The sequence below is a fragment of the Eutrema salsugineum genome, unplaced genomic scaffold (genome assembly GCF_000478725.1).
Source record: "Eutrema salsugineum unplaced genomic scaffold, Eutsalg1_0 scaffold_6, whole genome shotgun sequence".
Taxonomy (NCBI): domain Eukaryota; kingdom Viridiplantae; phylum Streptophyta; class Magnoliopsida; order Brassicales; family Brassicaceae; genus Eutrema; species Eutrema salsugineum.
This window is the reverse complement of record NW_006256547.1, coordinates 8534799-8550654: the sequence shown is the minus strand read 5'-3', so window position 1 is coordinate 8550654 and position 15856 is coordinate 8534799. Positions and strand designations below refer to the sequence as shown.

General features: G+C 31.1%; 1 protein-coding gene across 1 annotated transcript; it reads right to left on the bottom strand.

Annotated features, from left to right (window-relative positions):
- Positions 1-351: 351 nt before the first annotated feature.
- On the bottom strand, positions 352-6064 carry LOC18011803 (protein RRP6-like 2). Its single transcript, XM_006395865.2, has 14 exons — positions 5378-6064; positions 4901-5050; positions 4429-4587; positions 4263-4346; positions 3663-3742; positions 3527-3577; positions 3333-3441; positions 2679-2761; positions 2436-2481; positions 2262-2349; positions 2012-2181; positions 1523-1711; positions 1304-1402; positions 352-1233 (listed from the first exon to the last, which is right to left on the bottom strand). Exons 1-14 carry the CDS (start codon positions 6062-6064, stop codon positions 613-615), a joined length of 2616 nt encoding a protein of 871 aa, XP_006395927.1. The 3' UTR covers positions 352-612.
- Positions 6065-15856: the final 9792 nt, after the last annotated feature.

The window sequence follows — 15856 nt, the reverse complement described above, 5'->3', positions numbered from 1 at the left end:
ACAATAACAAAAAATGGCCATTGGCAACTGCCGCAACTCAACTTTTTCTCAGGCTAATATAACCCAAAAGTTACCAAGTGTGGAAGATTATTTTCAAAAATGGAAATCATCATGTTGACATAAAATATTATATATAAAAGAGAAGTTACTATTGCAAGATTTCTATTATATAAAATATTATATAAAAGAGAAGTTATTGACAACATTGGGTTCATCAACCAACACAACCAGCATTCCTAAGTCTTACTAGTTACAATGGTGTGATGATAGTGGTGAAGTGAATGTGGTAAATGAAGTTATGGAATTGTTCGGCATTGAGAGGTACGAATAGGAAATGAACTATGACATGATACCCATCAAAGACGAGGTGCTCTCGAATGCACGTAATAATTCAAACTACGAATCAGATTTGATGTTTCGAACCAACGAGTTTTATATCCCTAAGTCCCATCAAAGTGGGAAATATTTAGTAGACAGTGAAAATGATCAAACCAAAAATCACCATTGACCACAGAAAAAAAAAAGAATGATAATTTAAATAAAACAACAATATCGACTGCCTGGATCAGATTTGCCTTGATTCCATTCAGTTGTGAGTGAAAATTTCGCAACCTAACTCTTGAAAGTTGCACTTCGGTTCCCGGATGCCGGGAAGGCTTGACGCCGTTTTCCTTGCCCAAACTCTGACTCCTCTGGTGCACCTGACCCCTTCTTCTTACCTGACCCAGCTTCTTTCTTTCCTCCTTGTCTTCCCTTTTGTTCTTCCCCAAATTTCACCTCTTTCCTTGCAGCCTCATAATCAAAGGGCTCTACGTTGAAAAACTCAGGCTTTTGGGCCTTGTTTTTGCTCTTATTCATGGAGTTAAAGCACTTCTGAAAGTTTGTGGACAATTCCGAGAGAGACATTGGTTCATCCTCCCCATCAGCTTCCTTCTCATAACTATTGTCTAACAATATAACATCGTCTGTCTCAAAACCAGATACTACCGACTCTGAAACTCTACCAGAGGTACCAACGGTTTCTGAGGCTTCTTCTGAATCATCTTTCAACTCTGTCACACCATCTTGCTTGGAAACAGAGGTTGGCATAGTAGTGGACACCTCTATGGGATTCGCATAAACATTCTGAGATGGTCGAGTAGCTGAATTTGAGTAAGAAACTTTGTCGGTAAAAGAACGGAATGGCAGGTTTACAGATGATCTTATCTGTTCGAGCTTCACCTCTTCATTTACCTGAAAACAATCTTATTAATCATACTGCAACCAAAACCAACTCTAGTGTTCTCAGTTAAGAAAAACTCACATTCTTATCAGTTCTAAATTTCTTTTTCGATGCTGCATTTCCCAGTAATGCTCCTAAACCACTGCTTGGTTTCTTAGAGATCAGAACAGCCGCAGTAGCCTAATAAATGACAGACAGACCTTTGTGAGTCCCTTATAAAAGAGCAACAAACAAGCCTGAGCCTAAACCACTCCCTTCATTATAAAGGAGCATCGACCAAAAGAAATAACTAGGTGTCACCTTAGTTGAACCAAACAAGCCTGTGCCTAAACCTCTCCCTTCATTAGTATCAGCTGCAACAGTGGTACGGCCCATGATATTGTTCTCAACATGCAAAGAATTTTCCTTTAAACTCGGAGACGCTACGTCTTCTATGTGAAGATTTATGTCTTTCCTCTCAATAATAGGTTCAGTATTCTTATCCATTACCTACAATAAGAGAAGTCCATAATTAAAACAGACATGAAGCATATAGCAAAGCAATAGAGACTAATATGCAAGACATGCGTTCTGAGTTCAAGCTATTACGTGAGGTTTCAGAACTATAAATTTGGGTTCACAATTAGCCACTGAAATTGAATTCTTCCAACTCTAGTCTCTGGTTTTCTTTGCAGGTTGAGTCAGAAGACTCTATTACCCTAATCGGCTTTCAATTAGCTTATACACCTCAACTAAAAGCATACAGTTATAATTACATAAACAGAAACTAGATCAATAGAGGTATCTTACAATTCCAGGAGACACATCTTTTAAAGAAAGAGCAGCAGACTCAAATGCTGCACAATTATGCATTGATTGCCTGATGACACTGACCACCGAATCAACATTTCGCTCGATATAAGGATGCTTCGAATTCAACATCCGACGCAATTTTCCAACGCTAACAGGCATCTCCTTGGCTATTATGATAGCAAACATTAGACCAAGTTAGGAGTTGTCCGAACACTCCGATGGTAAAATTGAACTCTCAGCTATATACCTATTTCAAGAAGAACTTTGTTTGGCAATACATAACCAGTGCTCTCGTCCTCCGCACGTGCAACGTAATCCCGCCATTCACAAAGTCCCTAAAAAGACAGAAAATTTACCATATAGTATAAGAAAAAGCAATGTAAAAATTCATCATGTACTACATCAGACAAGAACATCGTACAGCAACAATGGCAAGTTGAGCTGCATTGAAGCCCGCTGCTTGAAGCCTAACAGAATACCAGGATGATAAAATAATATCAGTGTTTATGTAACTTAGCTTAAGAAAAGTGTATTCGTGAATTAATCTTAGCCAATGAAATAAATAAAAAAAGGATTAACAGGTATTATCAGCAAACACATACACCTTGTCTGCTGAAACAACAAAACTGAAGTAGATTGATTCTTTCAAGGAAAAACAACAAACCCATATACGTGAAGGTATGAATTCTCGGTCAAGAGCTCTTTCTCATATAGTTGTGTGCACACATCGTAACTGCGCTTGTAAACCTGTAAGAAACAGTAAGTGAAAATGGTCAAAAATATTAATAAGAAAGAACATATTCTTCCTGGGCTGTACATCCAGTTGATGAAACAAAATATAGACAAGCAAAGATGTTTACGAGTCAATGGTGCTAAATCACCAGTGACACAGAAATGTGAATGCCAATAACCTAGATGAATCCCCAAAACATGTGAAAGGGAGTTTTTTTTCTGTGAATAGTAAATACAATTCAGCCAGAGAAAATTTTAATGAATTACGAATGCTCTCAAAATTATTCTTAGAGAAGCTACCATAGAAAATCACCTAGTAGAGGCAGCTAATATACATTAAGAACACTGGAAATCTAACTAACGTACAACATGACATAACCCACGCATACTAACCCTACACATTTGGCCACATATCATTTTCCACAAATAATGCTATGCCGTCAAGATTTTTAAGCGCCACGCCTACTTTTCTAGTAAGGGAATCTAACAGAAAGATAGTCAGACCAAACACAACTGTATATCTATCATGCAAATACCAACATGCAGAATAATATTAGACTTGCCAGCATAGTTTACTGACGACTACCTCAAGCAGAGGAGAGTCAGTATTCTGGTCGCCCTTTGCCATTTCTTGCAGTTCTATTTTCATTACATCATATATGTACAAAAGATAGTGGGTATCTTCTCTTGCATATCTGCAAGGAAATCCAAAAAGGTGAGCTCAAACCAACTGAGGTCAGAATAGTAGTGAAAAAAGATACAGGACAGAGAAGAATTGACCTTGTCATTTCCTCTGGAAGGGGTCGTATTCTCCAGTCCGCATTTTGGTATCTGCAGCAATGAACACAACATAAGTTGATAGACAAGTGAGAAGACTGAGAGCGAAAAAAAAAATACAGATTGGACTAGTACGCACTCTTTATTCGCAGTAACTCCACAAAACTGCTGCAAAAGAAACTCTAGGCTATTTCTCTCCAACTTTAGCACCTTTGAAGCCTGAAATAAGGAAATGTAATACAAAAACCTTCCTACTTTTAGGGAAACAGAAACGCTACATATTAAAAATTATTTCAGGGATTTGCTTCTTAGTGGCCACAATATGAGATCCAAAGCTTTGTAACTATACCTATTGACTTCTCTCTTAAAAACCACATACCATAGGTTAGTAACAGTCAAGAGGGTGATAAAAGGATCATCTAAAAGGGCAATAAGATATAAGCGATGTGCAATTTGTTGCTAGTTATCTTGATAATTTAATGAACGAACAACACATATACTCCAAATAACTTAGTTCAGTGTACTTTGTAAGGGAGAAAAGCTCTAGTTTTCCATTTCCGGGCCTAGAGAAAGAGAAAGTAATAAAGCGGTATAGTCAATTCAAATGCAAATAAGTTGCCATCATTCGTCTTCAATATAGCAAAAGGTGTACACTATGGAAACTGGATCTCCAACATTTTAGTGTGATAAAAAAATATCACAGAAAAAGTAAGAAGCCATTAGTGAACCAATCTCAAACCTGTCCTGTGTCAAAGAGATTGCAGACATATATGCCGAAGTCCCGTTGAAGCCAAACAATATCTCGATCTGCTCCATGCATTACCTAATTATATTCATTAGATTTCAGAGTGCAGAACAAATAGTGAGACGTTTTATAAAGGAAATTAATGTATCCCAGGAAAAACCTTTCGCTTTTTAGGGTCTTTGAAAATCTCCCTTAAGTAAGGACCAATGTGAACACGAAGCTTGAATGTATCAACGATATAATCCTCAGTTCTGGTGGAAATTTGCATTAAGCATGTCAATCCTAGAAAAGATCGATACTGATTATGCTCCAGATCAACCTAAACAGAGCAAAACACAACAATTTTAGAAGAAAGGTAGAGGCATCAGCCTTGGAAATTCATAAGTTGAGTTGTTTTGGGCCTATCTAATAAAAGAGCGAATTTTAGATGACGAAACTTCAGATTCTTTAAGCTATCACATTGATTGTTCAATATTATTTACAAGAGACTCCGTAAAACTGAATGACCAAATAACAAGCCTTAACGTAATTATGAAAGAATTATCAAAGCTCTTACTACTTCTACCAAAAGACATTATGATCAAAGAATGCACTGCACAATGGACTACTAAACAATCAGAAAATAAATTTACCGCAAACTCTTCAACAGTACGCAATTTAGCGACTACGTCTTTCAGATCTTTCACTTCTTGAACAAGCTTGAATGGAGTCTCTTCCAATGGGAGGGGTATAACAGGTTCAGTATCGTTTTCGTCAATGAAGTCAATCACAGAAAGTTTCTCCTGCATAGTATATAATAAACATATATATTACAAAAAAATGCCAAATCCAGACAGCCATAAGAAGCCCCCTAAAATATACAAAAGCATATCTATTCACAAGCCAATTATTTCATCAATACAAATACCGTAAAGCTTACAGAATCTATAGTCTTCACTTAAGAACACATACAATGCTAACCAAAATACCACACTTTGGGCAGCAAAGGTCAGGATTTTTAGGACTACACTCAAAATACTATACTATTTCGGTGTTGCCATCACATAAAGCCTAAATCTTTCTAAAAACTTAATAACCAAATCACAATTCGGAAATGCAAAAAGACTAACCAGTGGATGCATAAATCTCTGACCGTCCTCGCTCCTCTCTAACCAAACATGCTCAAACGGCTGATTCGCGTTGTTCACCAATATGTTAAACTCCTCTTGAGGTTTCTTTATGGTCGGTATATGGAAAGGAACTTTGGCCTTACCAGATAAGTTCTTATTATCCCTCTCAGCGACCTTAACATCAATCATGGAGCCACCGTTTCTAACAGAGCCAGAAACTAAACTACTCACCGGTTTCTTCTTCTTCCCATAAACCATCTGAAACCCATTCTCATCACAATCAGACGCCAATGTCCGACCGATTTCCTCCTCTTTCTTTCGAATCCTCTTAAACTCATCAACCGAAACATCGAATCTCTCGAGAAACTCATCGTTCACGTTGCAAAGCCAATCATCGGCTTCGTCTTCTTCGATATCGCCGGGAAACCTCATCGGTTTTCCCCAGACCTGCTCTGAATCGCCGATCGTGTCGAGGATGGGCTTAGAGGTTTTAGCTATCTCGTCGATGGGTCGTTTGAATTCTTCGAAGTTGTAGTAAAAGTGAAAATCTTTACTCGTAGGAATCACACGAGAAGACGATGAGAGTTTCGAGAGAGTCTTGGAGAAAGAACCGTCGGCTAATGACTCTAGGGACTTTGCTTTGCAAGAAACCTGTGATTCGTCGACGTCCATGTTACCATCGCTCATTCTCTCGGCTGGAGAAGGAGAAAAAGAGATCAATTTTGCAGGTGTGTGTGTTTAGGGTACTTCTTGGCTTGGCTAGGGTTTTAGGAACTCCATTGAATGAGAGAGTACCGTGGAGCTATTTTAGTATATTAAGGGGCAAGAACGTAACTTCCATTGTTTGGTCAAAAACTAAATTTTGATAAAGAGGTAATAAACATTGACCGAGATACGGATACACTTTCTAAACTAATTAGACTATGATTAATGCCGTATCTTAGCTGAGTTCTTCTGATTATTTATTCATAAATTAATCAGATGAGATACTTATCTAAAAATACGTCTCTTATTTAGAATCTAAAAGACAACTTTACATTCACGTGTCTTTTTAACCGATTTTTATAATAAAAATGCATAAAAAAACATATAAAGATTCCAGCAATAATTATAAATTTTCTAGAAAATTAGATTTTTTCATCATGTATAAAGTTATTTCTTTTTTCTATATTTGCACAATCATCTTTGACACATTAGCAATGGAAAGAATGACACATATCCATTAAAAATATTAATAAAAGTATTAATTAATCAAATTTAAAGCAAATACATTAAAGATTATAAGTAAATGAACACATTAAAGAATATAAGTAAATAATATATATATATATTAGAATGAAATTAAAATTAAATTTAAATCTATAAAAATTTATAAATATTATATAATACAAAACTTTTTAAATGCACAATTCTAATATATGTATATATTAATATTTAGTTATGTTAGATTAGATTGAATTCGGTAAAAAGTTTTAAATAATTTTATATAAAACTCCAACTAATAAAATTATAAAACACAAATAATATTTAATAAATCATTAAAGAGGTAAAAATTATTAAAAAAATAATAGTAAAAAGAATGATGTCCACATAAAAATGTCATACATGTTTTTTTTAATAAAAAAAATGGAATCAATATATATATATATATATATATAACCAACAAAATTCAAAATAGTAAATTGAGAAAGTTAACAAATATTATATTAGTAAGATTTACAAGAATAAAAATAATATAAAGATCTAAAAAAAATATATCCCTCTCTAATATTTAACGTATATTTCAAGTGAACTATTACGTTTTCATATAAAAATTAAAATAGTGGATTTTTAGTCTAATTTTTCTCCCAATAATATAAAGAACTGATGGAGAAAAATTAGACTAATGGCACAACTGATGTAGAAGAGATTATAAATAATGTATCATTAAAAAGAAATCGAATAAAATATAATTATTTTAAATGCAAAAATATTGATATTAAACATAAAATTCAATACAAATTTTAAAAATATAATATTTAAAATAAAAATTAAAACAAGATCCGCGCATATGCGCGGGTTCTTTCCTAGTACTAATAAAAGTTGAAGCTAAATGCTTCTAAGGACATTCACATAGGATTTAAAAGAGTAATTTAATTGGTCCACATCAACATTTAAAAATAAGAAAAAATTACAAATTTTTAATATTATTGCTGAAAAAAGAAAATTTAGAAAGTTTACAAATTCTAATTTTATTGCTGAATAAAGAAATTCTATATAAATTTTTTATTGGTCCACCTCGACATTGAAAATTAAAAAGTTTCCAAATTCTATTATTGTTTTTAAAAATTATTAAAGATAAAGAAATTATACATAAAATTTCTATTAATAATAAAAAATCTAAAATAAATAATATTAAAATAGGAGACCATAAAATCTCCAAAGCTTGACCACCAAATTTAAGAAAAATGATAAATTTTAAACAATCCGAGAAACATGTCAAGTGATTGATACTCGACACTTTTGAAAAACGAAGCATTGAAAATAGAGAAAGAGGTTATGTCATTAAGACGAAGGAGACTCAGATATCCAAGAAAGATTTTTGAAATAACATGACATTTGATGGGGTTTTAACCACATAACTTTAACCACAAAGGTAACAATTAGCTGACCAAACAGCATCTGAATACATTCGGTAAACCTCAAAACAAGGAGGAGAGACTAATATCATGATACTTTTGAAAAACAAAGCACTCAAAATAGAGAAAGAGATTCTTTAGATGGTGTCCACATAGGATTTTAAAAAGTAATTTTATTGGTCCACATCAATATTCAAAATCAAAAAACTTTACAAATTCTAATATTATTGCTGAATAAGGAAATTAAGAAAATTTACAAATTGTAATTATTTCTGAATAAAAATATTCTATATAAATTTTGTATTGGTCCACCTCAACATTGAAAATTAAAATTTTTTTTTCAAATTCCATTATTATTTTAAAAAATTATTAAAGATAAAGAAATTATATAAATTTTTTTGTTAATAATAAAAACTAAAATAAATAATATTAAAATAGAAAATTTTAAATTTAAATTAGATGTACACACACATATTTAGAGACTCTTACATTAGTATCCAAAATTTTGTCACATAACTATAATAATTTTTAAGTTTTTCTTTTCTGTGTGTGAAACCATTTCAAAAAAAAAATAGAGTTAGGTTTCACAAAAATAGTCATTACAACGTAAAAGAACCAACTTGGCAAAAATATAAGTTTAACTATTTGCTAAATTACAAAGAATATAATGAAACGAGATATAAACAAAGCTATTACAAGCCGCTTTAATATCGAAAAAGAAACCAAAAAATCTCCAAAGCTTGGCCACCGAATTTGAGAAGAATGATAAATTTCAAGCAATCCGAAAAACATGTCAAGTAATTGATACTCGACACTTTTAAAAAACAACACTGAAAATAGAGAAAGATGTTCCGTCTTTAAGAGGAAAGAGATTGAGGTATTTGAGGAAGAATTTTGAAATAACATGGCATCTGATACGGTTTTAACAACCTAACATTAACCACAAAGGTAAAAATTAGCTGAACAAGCAGCATCCAAATACATTCGGTAAGCCTCAAAACAAGGAGGCGAGACCAAAATCATGACACTTTTGAAAAACGAAGCACTGAAAATAGAGAAAGAAGTTCTATCATTAAGCCGAAGATTGAGGTATCCGAGAAAGATTTTTGAAATAACATGGCATCTGATGGGGTTTTAACAACCTAACATTAACCAAAAAGGTAACAATTAGCTGACCAAGCAGCATGCAAATACATTCGGTAAACCTCAAAACAAGGAGAGACCATAATCACTTGCCTCGTGTGGGATCTTACAGCTTTGATTTTAAAATCTATTATTAAAAAAAATAAAAGCTATATGCCTCTAAAAATGTCCACATATGATATAAAAGTTCAATTTTATTGGTCCACATTAATATTTAAAATTAGGAAAATTTTCAAAATTTAAAATTATATGGTTAACAAAAAGATATATATATATATATAGAAAAATAAAAATTAAAGTTATATGCCTCTAAAGACATCCACATAAGATTTAAAAGGTCAATTTTATTAGTGTACATCAAAAACTAAAACTAAAAAAAAAATTCTAAATTATAAAATTACATTGTTAATACAAAATAATATAGAAAAATTGTTAATTAAAACTATTCTATTATGAATAACAGTTAAAGCTATATTATTTTCAAGGCATCCACATCAGCATTTAAAAATTAAATTTTCTTCGTATATATCAAAATTGTAAATTTAAAAACATTTCCTAATTCTATTAAGAAAATAAATTAAAGAATAAAAAATCTCTAATAACAAAAAAAAAATGATATTAAAATCTTTATTATTACTGTTTAAATTATAAATTTAATTTATTATCTATAAAACTATATGCTACTTATACAAGTTTATGTTACTTAATTTTAAGTTTTTTCATATAGTATTTTAAATAACTAATAATTATTATTTATATTAATTTTTTTTTCCACATATGCAAAGCATATATCCACATAATTTCATGTAATATATTATGTAAAAATAATTGAAAAATTTATATTTTCTATATTCGACTTGGAATTGCAATAGATTAATGTAAAAGTTTTTAGTTTTAAGTTGTTCAGTTTGTTATTTCATTTTTCTAAATTTATATGTATTAAATTGTACCAATTGCATACTTAATTATAATTAAATGAAGTAAGAATGAATATGATGAAACTGAATATAATCATACAAAAATCAGTAAAATAAATAAATATGATCTATTAGTTGAAAAAACAAATATAACAAGAATAGAAATGAACATGATGAAAATAAATTCATTCTTATTAGAATAGATGACGTATAATCATTGAAAAATTATTTTAAACGTTTATACAACCAATTGACCAAAAAATATTTAATTCACAAATTTTGTGTGATTTTCTTCATTTTATATTCAACTATTATTTTGGTTTCAAATTTAAAGCTGTTATTAATCTCAAAGAAAATATTTTATTTATTAGTTTGTTTTTTAAATTTATATTACAAAAGAAAAATTTTTATTGGTTAAACAAAAGAAGAAAAAAGATTAAATTTTAAAATTTATTATTTTTTTAAAACAAATACATATATAATTGGAAGAAAAGTGAAAATGATGAAAAAAAATTATTTTCATGATTCAAAGAAGTGAATGTATAATATTTTATCATTATGTCAATATTATGTTTAATAAGTACTATTTAATTAATTTATAAAAAATTTAGTTGATTTGGGTATATTAACTTATAAGTGTTTGACCAAATAATACGTTTTTGAAATATAACATAATATATATAAATTTAAAACAAAACCGTTAAAACCTCAAAATTTACATAAAAGTAATTATATTAACATCATAATATTTTTAATATATTATTAAATCACTAATATATAAAATTTATATCTTAATAAATATAATTGATTGCATATAATTTATATTAACAAAATACTCACGCGTAGCACGGATGCAAAATCTAGTATATATTAAAATCGGGTTCAGAATAAGCAATGGAGGCCTCTCATTGAGTTTCAGCGTGGTTAATTACCGCTTGCCCCTTAATGAGAATAATTAATTTTGAATATATTAACCAAATTTTTTTAAACAAACTCGAGCAAATCAATATCGTAAGCCCATACAAATATTCACGGCTCATATTTTACGTGACCTAAACGAAATACTACCGACCTAAACCCTAATCTTAAACACCTATATAAATAAGTCTCATACGTTCATTCTTTCATATCGCTTTAGAAAAAACCTAGGTTAAACTTTCTCATATGCAATATTTTCTTAGATTTGTTTCTGTTCTGCGGCGTTTTGATTTGCGTTTATATATTGCTTGCTTTTTTCTTTGGATTAATTTTGATGTTGTTGTTGCTTTCTATTGTAGGCATATCTTTTGAGGACGATACTGAATCTAAGAGCGCACGCTGATCTTTTGAGAAGGATATTGAAGTGCTATTTGATTCTTCCTTTTCAATTATCTCGTGTAAGTTCTTTTTGATTTCAAAATTTTTTTAAAACCTAACCCTATGTAGGAATCATCCATGCGCCAAATCATACTTACTTTTTTTATGTTTGCTTTTCGTTTTTCTTTTGGTTTTGTTGGTTTCATATTGTAGGTTCATCCGCTTGAGAGGATATTGAAATTGTGTACCCAATCACACATTCATCCTTTTCATTCATCGTATCGGTTTCGTGTAAGTGTATTTATACGATCTTTTTATGTTGTTTCGTATAACCTTCATTGGTTTACAGTCGCTAGCTTAAAACTAACACTATGTTGCTTTTTGTCCGATCACTATTGTTTTTTTGTATTTTAGGACGGCCTGCTTATACACGTTCAGAACTCTTGTAGGTATACTTACTTATCTCTTAACCTAATCGTTTCTATTATGATCTTTTTATCTATAATTTAATGTATTTTTCTTTATATGTACTTCTTTTAGTGTTTTTTGTATTTCTTTGTTGGTTGATTCTTATAATAAAGTTTTTGTATGTAATTTTTTTTTATTTGCCATATTGTACTTGCTGATCTCTTGACTCTGTTCTTTTCAGGATACTCTTAGTCAGTGTTTCATCGTATATAATTTTCTTGGAATATGTCTTCGACTGGTATTTGTTATTTATCAGCACCTATCTTAAGCTTTCATATTTTAATTGGTTAAAACGTTTAATCGTTTAAGTTTGATATGTATATTATTAACATTGATTAGGGGTTCCATTCCTACCTGTGCACCTCCCTCCACCATCGCAATCGTTCTCAGATGATGAGGAAACGTCTGGTTTGGGCAAGAAGAGTAAACTGGAAGCTTGGATGGAATGTAATCGTCTTCATCCTGAAGCAAGGGAATTGACGTATCCTCAATTCCCTTTGGAATGGGTTTGGGATCGTAAACAATCAAAATGGAGGCGCCGTTTATCTCAAACTTCGCAAGTCTTTCTCTTGCAGTGTTGTCCATTGTCATCTGGTGAACTTTATTACTTAAGACTTTTGTTGAAGGTGAGAAGAGGAGCGTTTTGTTTTTCTGATCTTAGGACTGTCAACGGTGTTCAATATTCAACATTCAAAGATGCTTGCTACGCTATAGGATTGGTATCCGAAGACGATGATGAGTTTATTGCTGGATTTCATGAATTGGTCTACATATTCACACCATTATCCATACAAGTATTGTTTACAATTATTTTTTTAAAAGATAAAAACGACTTCTCTCATCCACATAGCAGTAGAACTGCAAAGATGCTTTGTGTGCTTACAAATTAAACATTTTTTAAAAGAAACAGACGATATGATATTATCTGATTAATTTTAATTGATTCTGTGTTCTATTTATTCTATGATCTAACTGTTGCTTTGTAAATAGAGTAATTGATATTTTAAATACAAATTATATTCTAGATGATCCTTGTAAGCAATAGACTGTTCATATTGTTTTAAGGTAATTAGATAGATCAATCCGGAAATAATTAAAAAAAATGTTTTAAGTATATTAAAAAATGGAAATTTCACCTAAATAGGAAAAAAATAATTCAGTCTAACCGAAACCCTAGCAGTGGAAACTATTTTATTGAAAAACTATATAAATACGACCCCTATATTCGTTCTTTTATATTGCTTGAGGAAAAAAACACTAGGTTAAACTTTCGAATATGCAATTCCTCAATTCTTTGCGTCGTTTTCATAATCTATTATTTTTGTGTGTTTTTATGTTGTTGCTGTTTTTATATTGTAGTCTTTTGACTCTGTTCTTTTGAAGAGGATATTTTAGTTGTAAACGCATTCTTCCTTATATCCAGATTCTAGGTTTCGTGTAATTGTTTTTAAACGCATGTTAAGTTAAGAAGATCATCATCTTGTCATTATCTTAATTTGTATCATAATTCTTTGGCTTAGGGGTTTCAATATTTTATTATATTCGTATTTCTTTGACTGTTAGATGTCTCTTTTATAGTGCTTTCGTATTATGTACTTTAGTATTATATGCTTTAGTTTTGTCTATTTTAGTATTAGATATATGTAGTTTTGTTTCTCATAATGTTTGCATACATATTTTTAAAATATTTTCAGGACTCTCTTTTTCGGTGTTACGTTATATACACTTACTGGAATATGTCTCTAAGAGGTAATGTGTTTTGATTATTATTCATTATAATGATGTGTTTGATATCACCAAAACCACATAGCAATAACTTAGCATAAGTTTATATGTTTTGATTATTATCCAAAATATTGAAATATTTATGCTTAAACTCTATAGGTGTTGGATTCCTACCTGTTCACCTTCCATCTCCGTCGTGTGTATCATCGGAAGATGATGGAACGTCTAGCTCTGACAAAAAGAGCAAATTGGAAGCTTGGATGGAATGTAATCGTCTTCATCCTGAAGCACGGGAGTTGACGTATCCACAATTTGCTTCAGAGTGGGCTTGGGATATTGAGTGAACATGTTGGAGACGGCGTTTATCTCGAATTTCACGAGTGTTTCTGTTGGAGAGTTGTCCCTTAACATCTGGTGATCTTTACTATTTAAGACTTTTGTTGAAGGTGAGGAGAGGAGCATGTTGTTTTGAGGATCTAAGGACTGTGAACAATGTTCGATATTCAACATTTAAAGGTGCTTGCTATGCTATAGGAATTGTTTCCGAAGATGATGACCAGTATATTGATGAGTTTCATGCAGCGAGTGAGTGGACCTCTTCCTATGTTTTGCATGATTTGTATAGGTTTCTTCTCGATGAAAAGGCCTTTGTGAATCTTGTGCATGTTTGGAACTGCACCAAACACTTGATTTTTCCATATGCCAACTATTGAGCATCTATTATATGTTATAATGATAATTATTTTTTAGTTATCTTTTAGGATATTCATTCATCAAACTTTTATCTCGGCATTATGGTTTTATTAGTTATGTATGTTTCTAGAATTTTCTTCTTAATTTGTAATGCTTCCTTTAGTTCAACTATCTATTCTATGGAATCGATTAAAGATGTTTTATGGACGTGATATCATAGTGTTCTATTTCTGTCTTACCTACACCTTGAACGATTATTCTTTTACCAAAGCCAACTTAATCTAAACCTTTTAGCACATGGGTAAAGCCCAAAGTTATGGGACAATGTATATAGTTTAATGATTATAATATTTCCATATTTATTATGATATCTTAGTTTGTTATATTATTATCATTATTTCCTAAGTTTGTAAAACACGACGATTTCAGACTAAAAAAAGGCAACAAACAGATCTGTCTATCTCGCAATTACTGGCATCTTTTGCTCAAGGTATGCGATATTTTCTCCTCGGATTGTAAAATAGTTGATTTGTTTGCCTGTATTGTAGAAATTGACCTTTTATTTCTATTTTTATTTAGATTTTATATGATTGTGACGATATTTTTAGGATATCCTCCCGATTACGATATCCAGAATATCTCTACTTTAAGTTTTTTTGTTGTTTTTGTTATTCAAATGTATATACTGAAATCGGTTATCACGATTGTAAAGATATAAAATATACGGGAATTCTAAAACATTAAATCGTGATTCTGAGGTTGGTGTTGTTTTCGTAGTGATTATCGAGCGAATTTAATATTATGTCTTAACGTCTAACATTGGTATATTTATATCTTGATCTTGATTTTTAGATAAGTTATTTCGAAGTATATAATTCTCATAGTCTGATTACAGGTAATGGATTCGTACAATCTCATTTCTGATCTACATGATGATAAAACCAATTGGCGTATTAGAGTTAAGGTTTTTAAAAAAATGGGTTGAGAAGTCTGGAACGGGAGTAGATTCTTTGCAATTTCTGTTGATGGATGAAGAGGTTGGTATTTCATACTTTAAAACTATAACATACTTTACATTAAGTTCAGTTTTATAGATAATATTTTCTACCGCTTTAACCATTTTCTATACAAAGGGTGAACGAATTCAAGCCTATGTATATAATGAAGATCTATGTAAACATTATGAGAAGGCAATTGAAGAAGGAGACCATAAAAGTATCTCAGAATTTATCGTATTCGATGATCCACTAGAAGAACCAAACACTCTAATTGGCATTAGTATCAAGATATGTATGAACACTGTTATCGTCGATACAAATCCAATTTCAGAAGATGATTCGGTAGGGTCATACACTTTTGCTGACATACTTGGCCAGAAAACGGAACCTGATCAACCCATTGGTATATTTTATCTTTCATTACGTTTTTATTATTTATGTCTTTTATATTTAACTTTTGTATACTAATACATTGTTTTTATTTAAAAAAATTAAAGACATTTTGGGGGTTGTCATTTCTATTGGCGAGCTGATAACTGTAAAAGACGATAACAAGTATATCAAGCCGACAGGAAAAAAAACAGCAAGTCTCACCTTTACAATTAAAGATCACAAGTACGT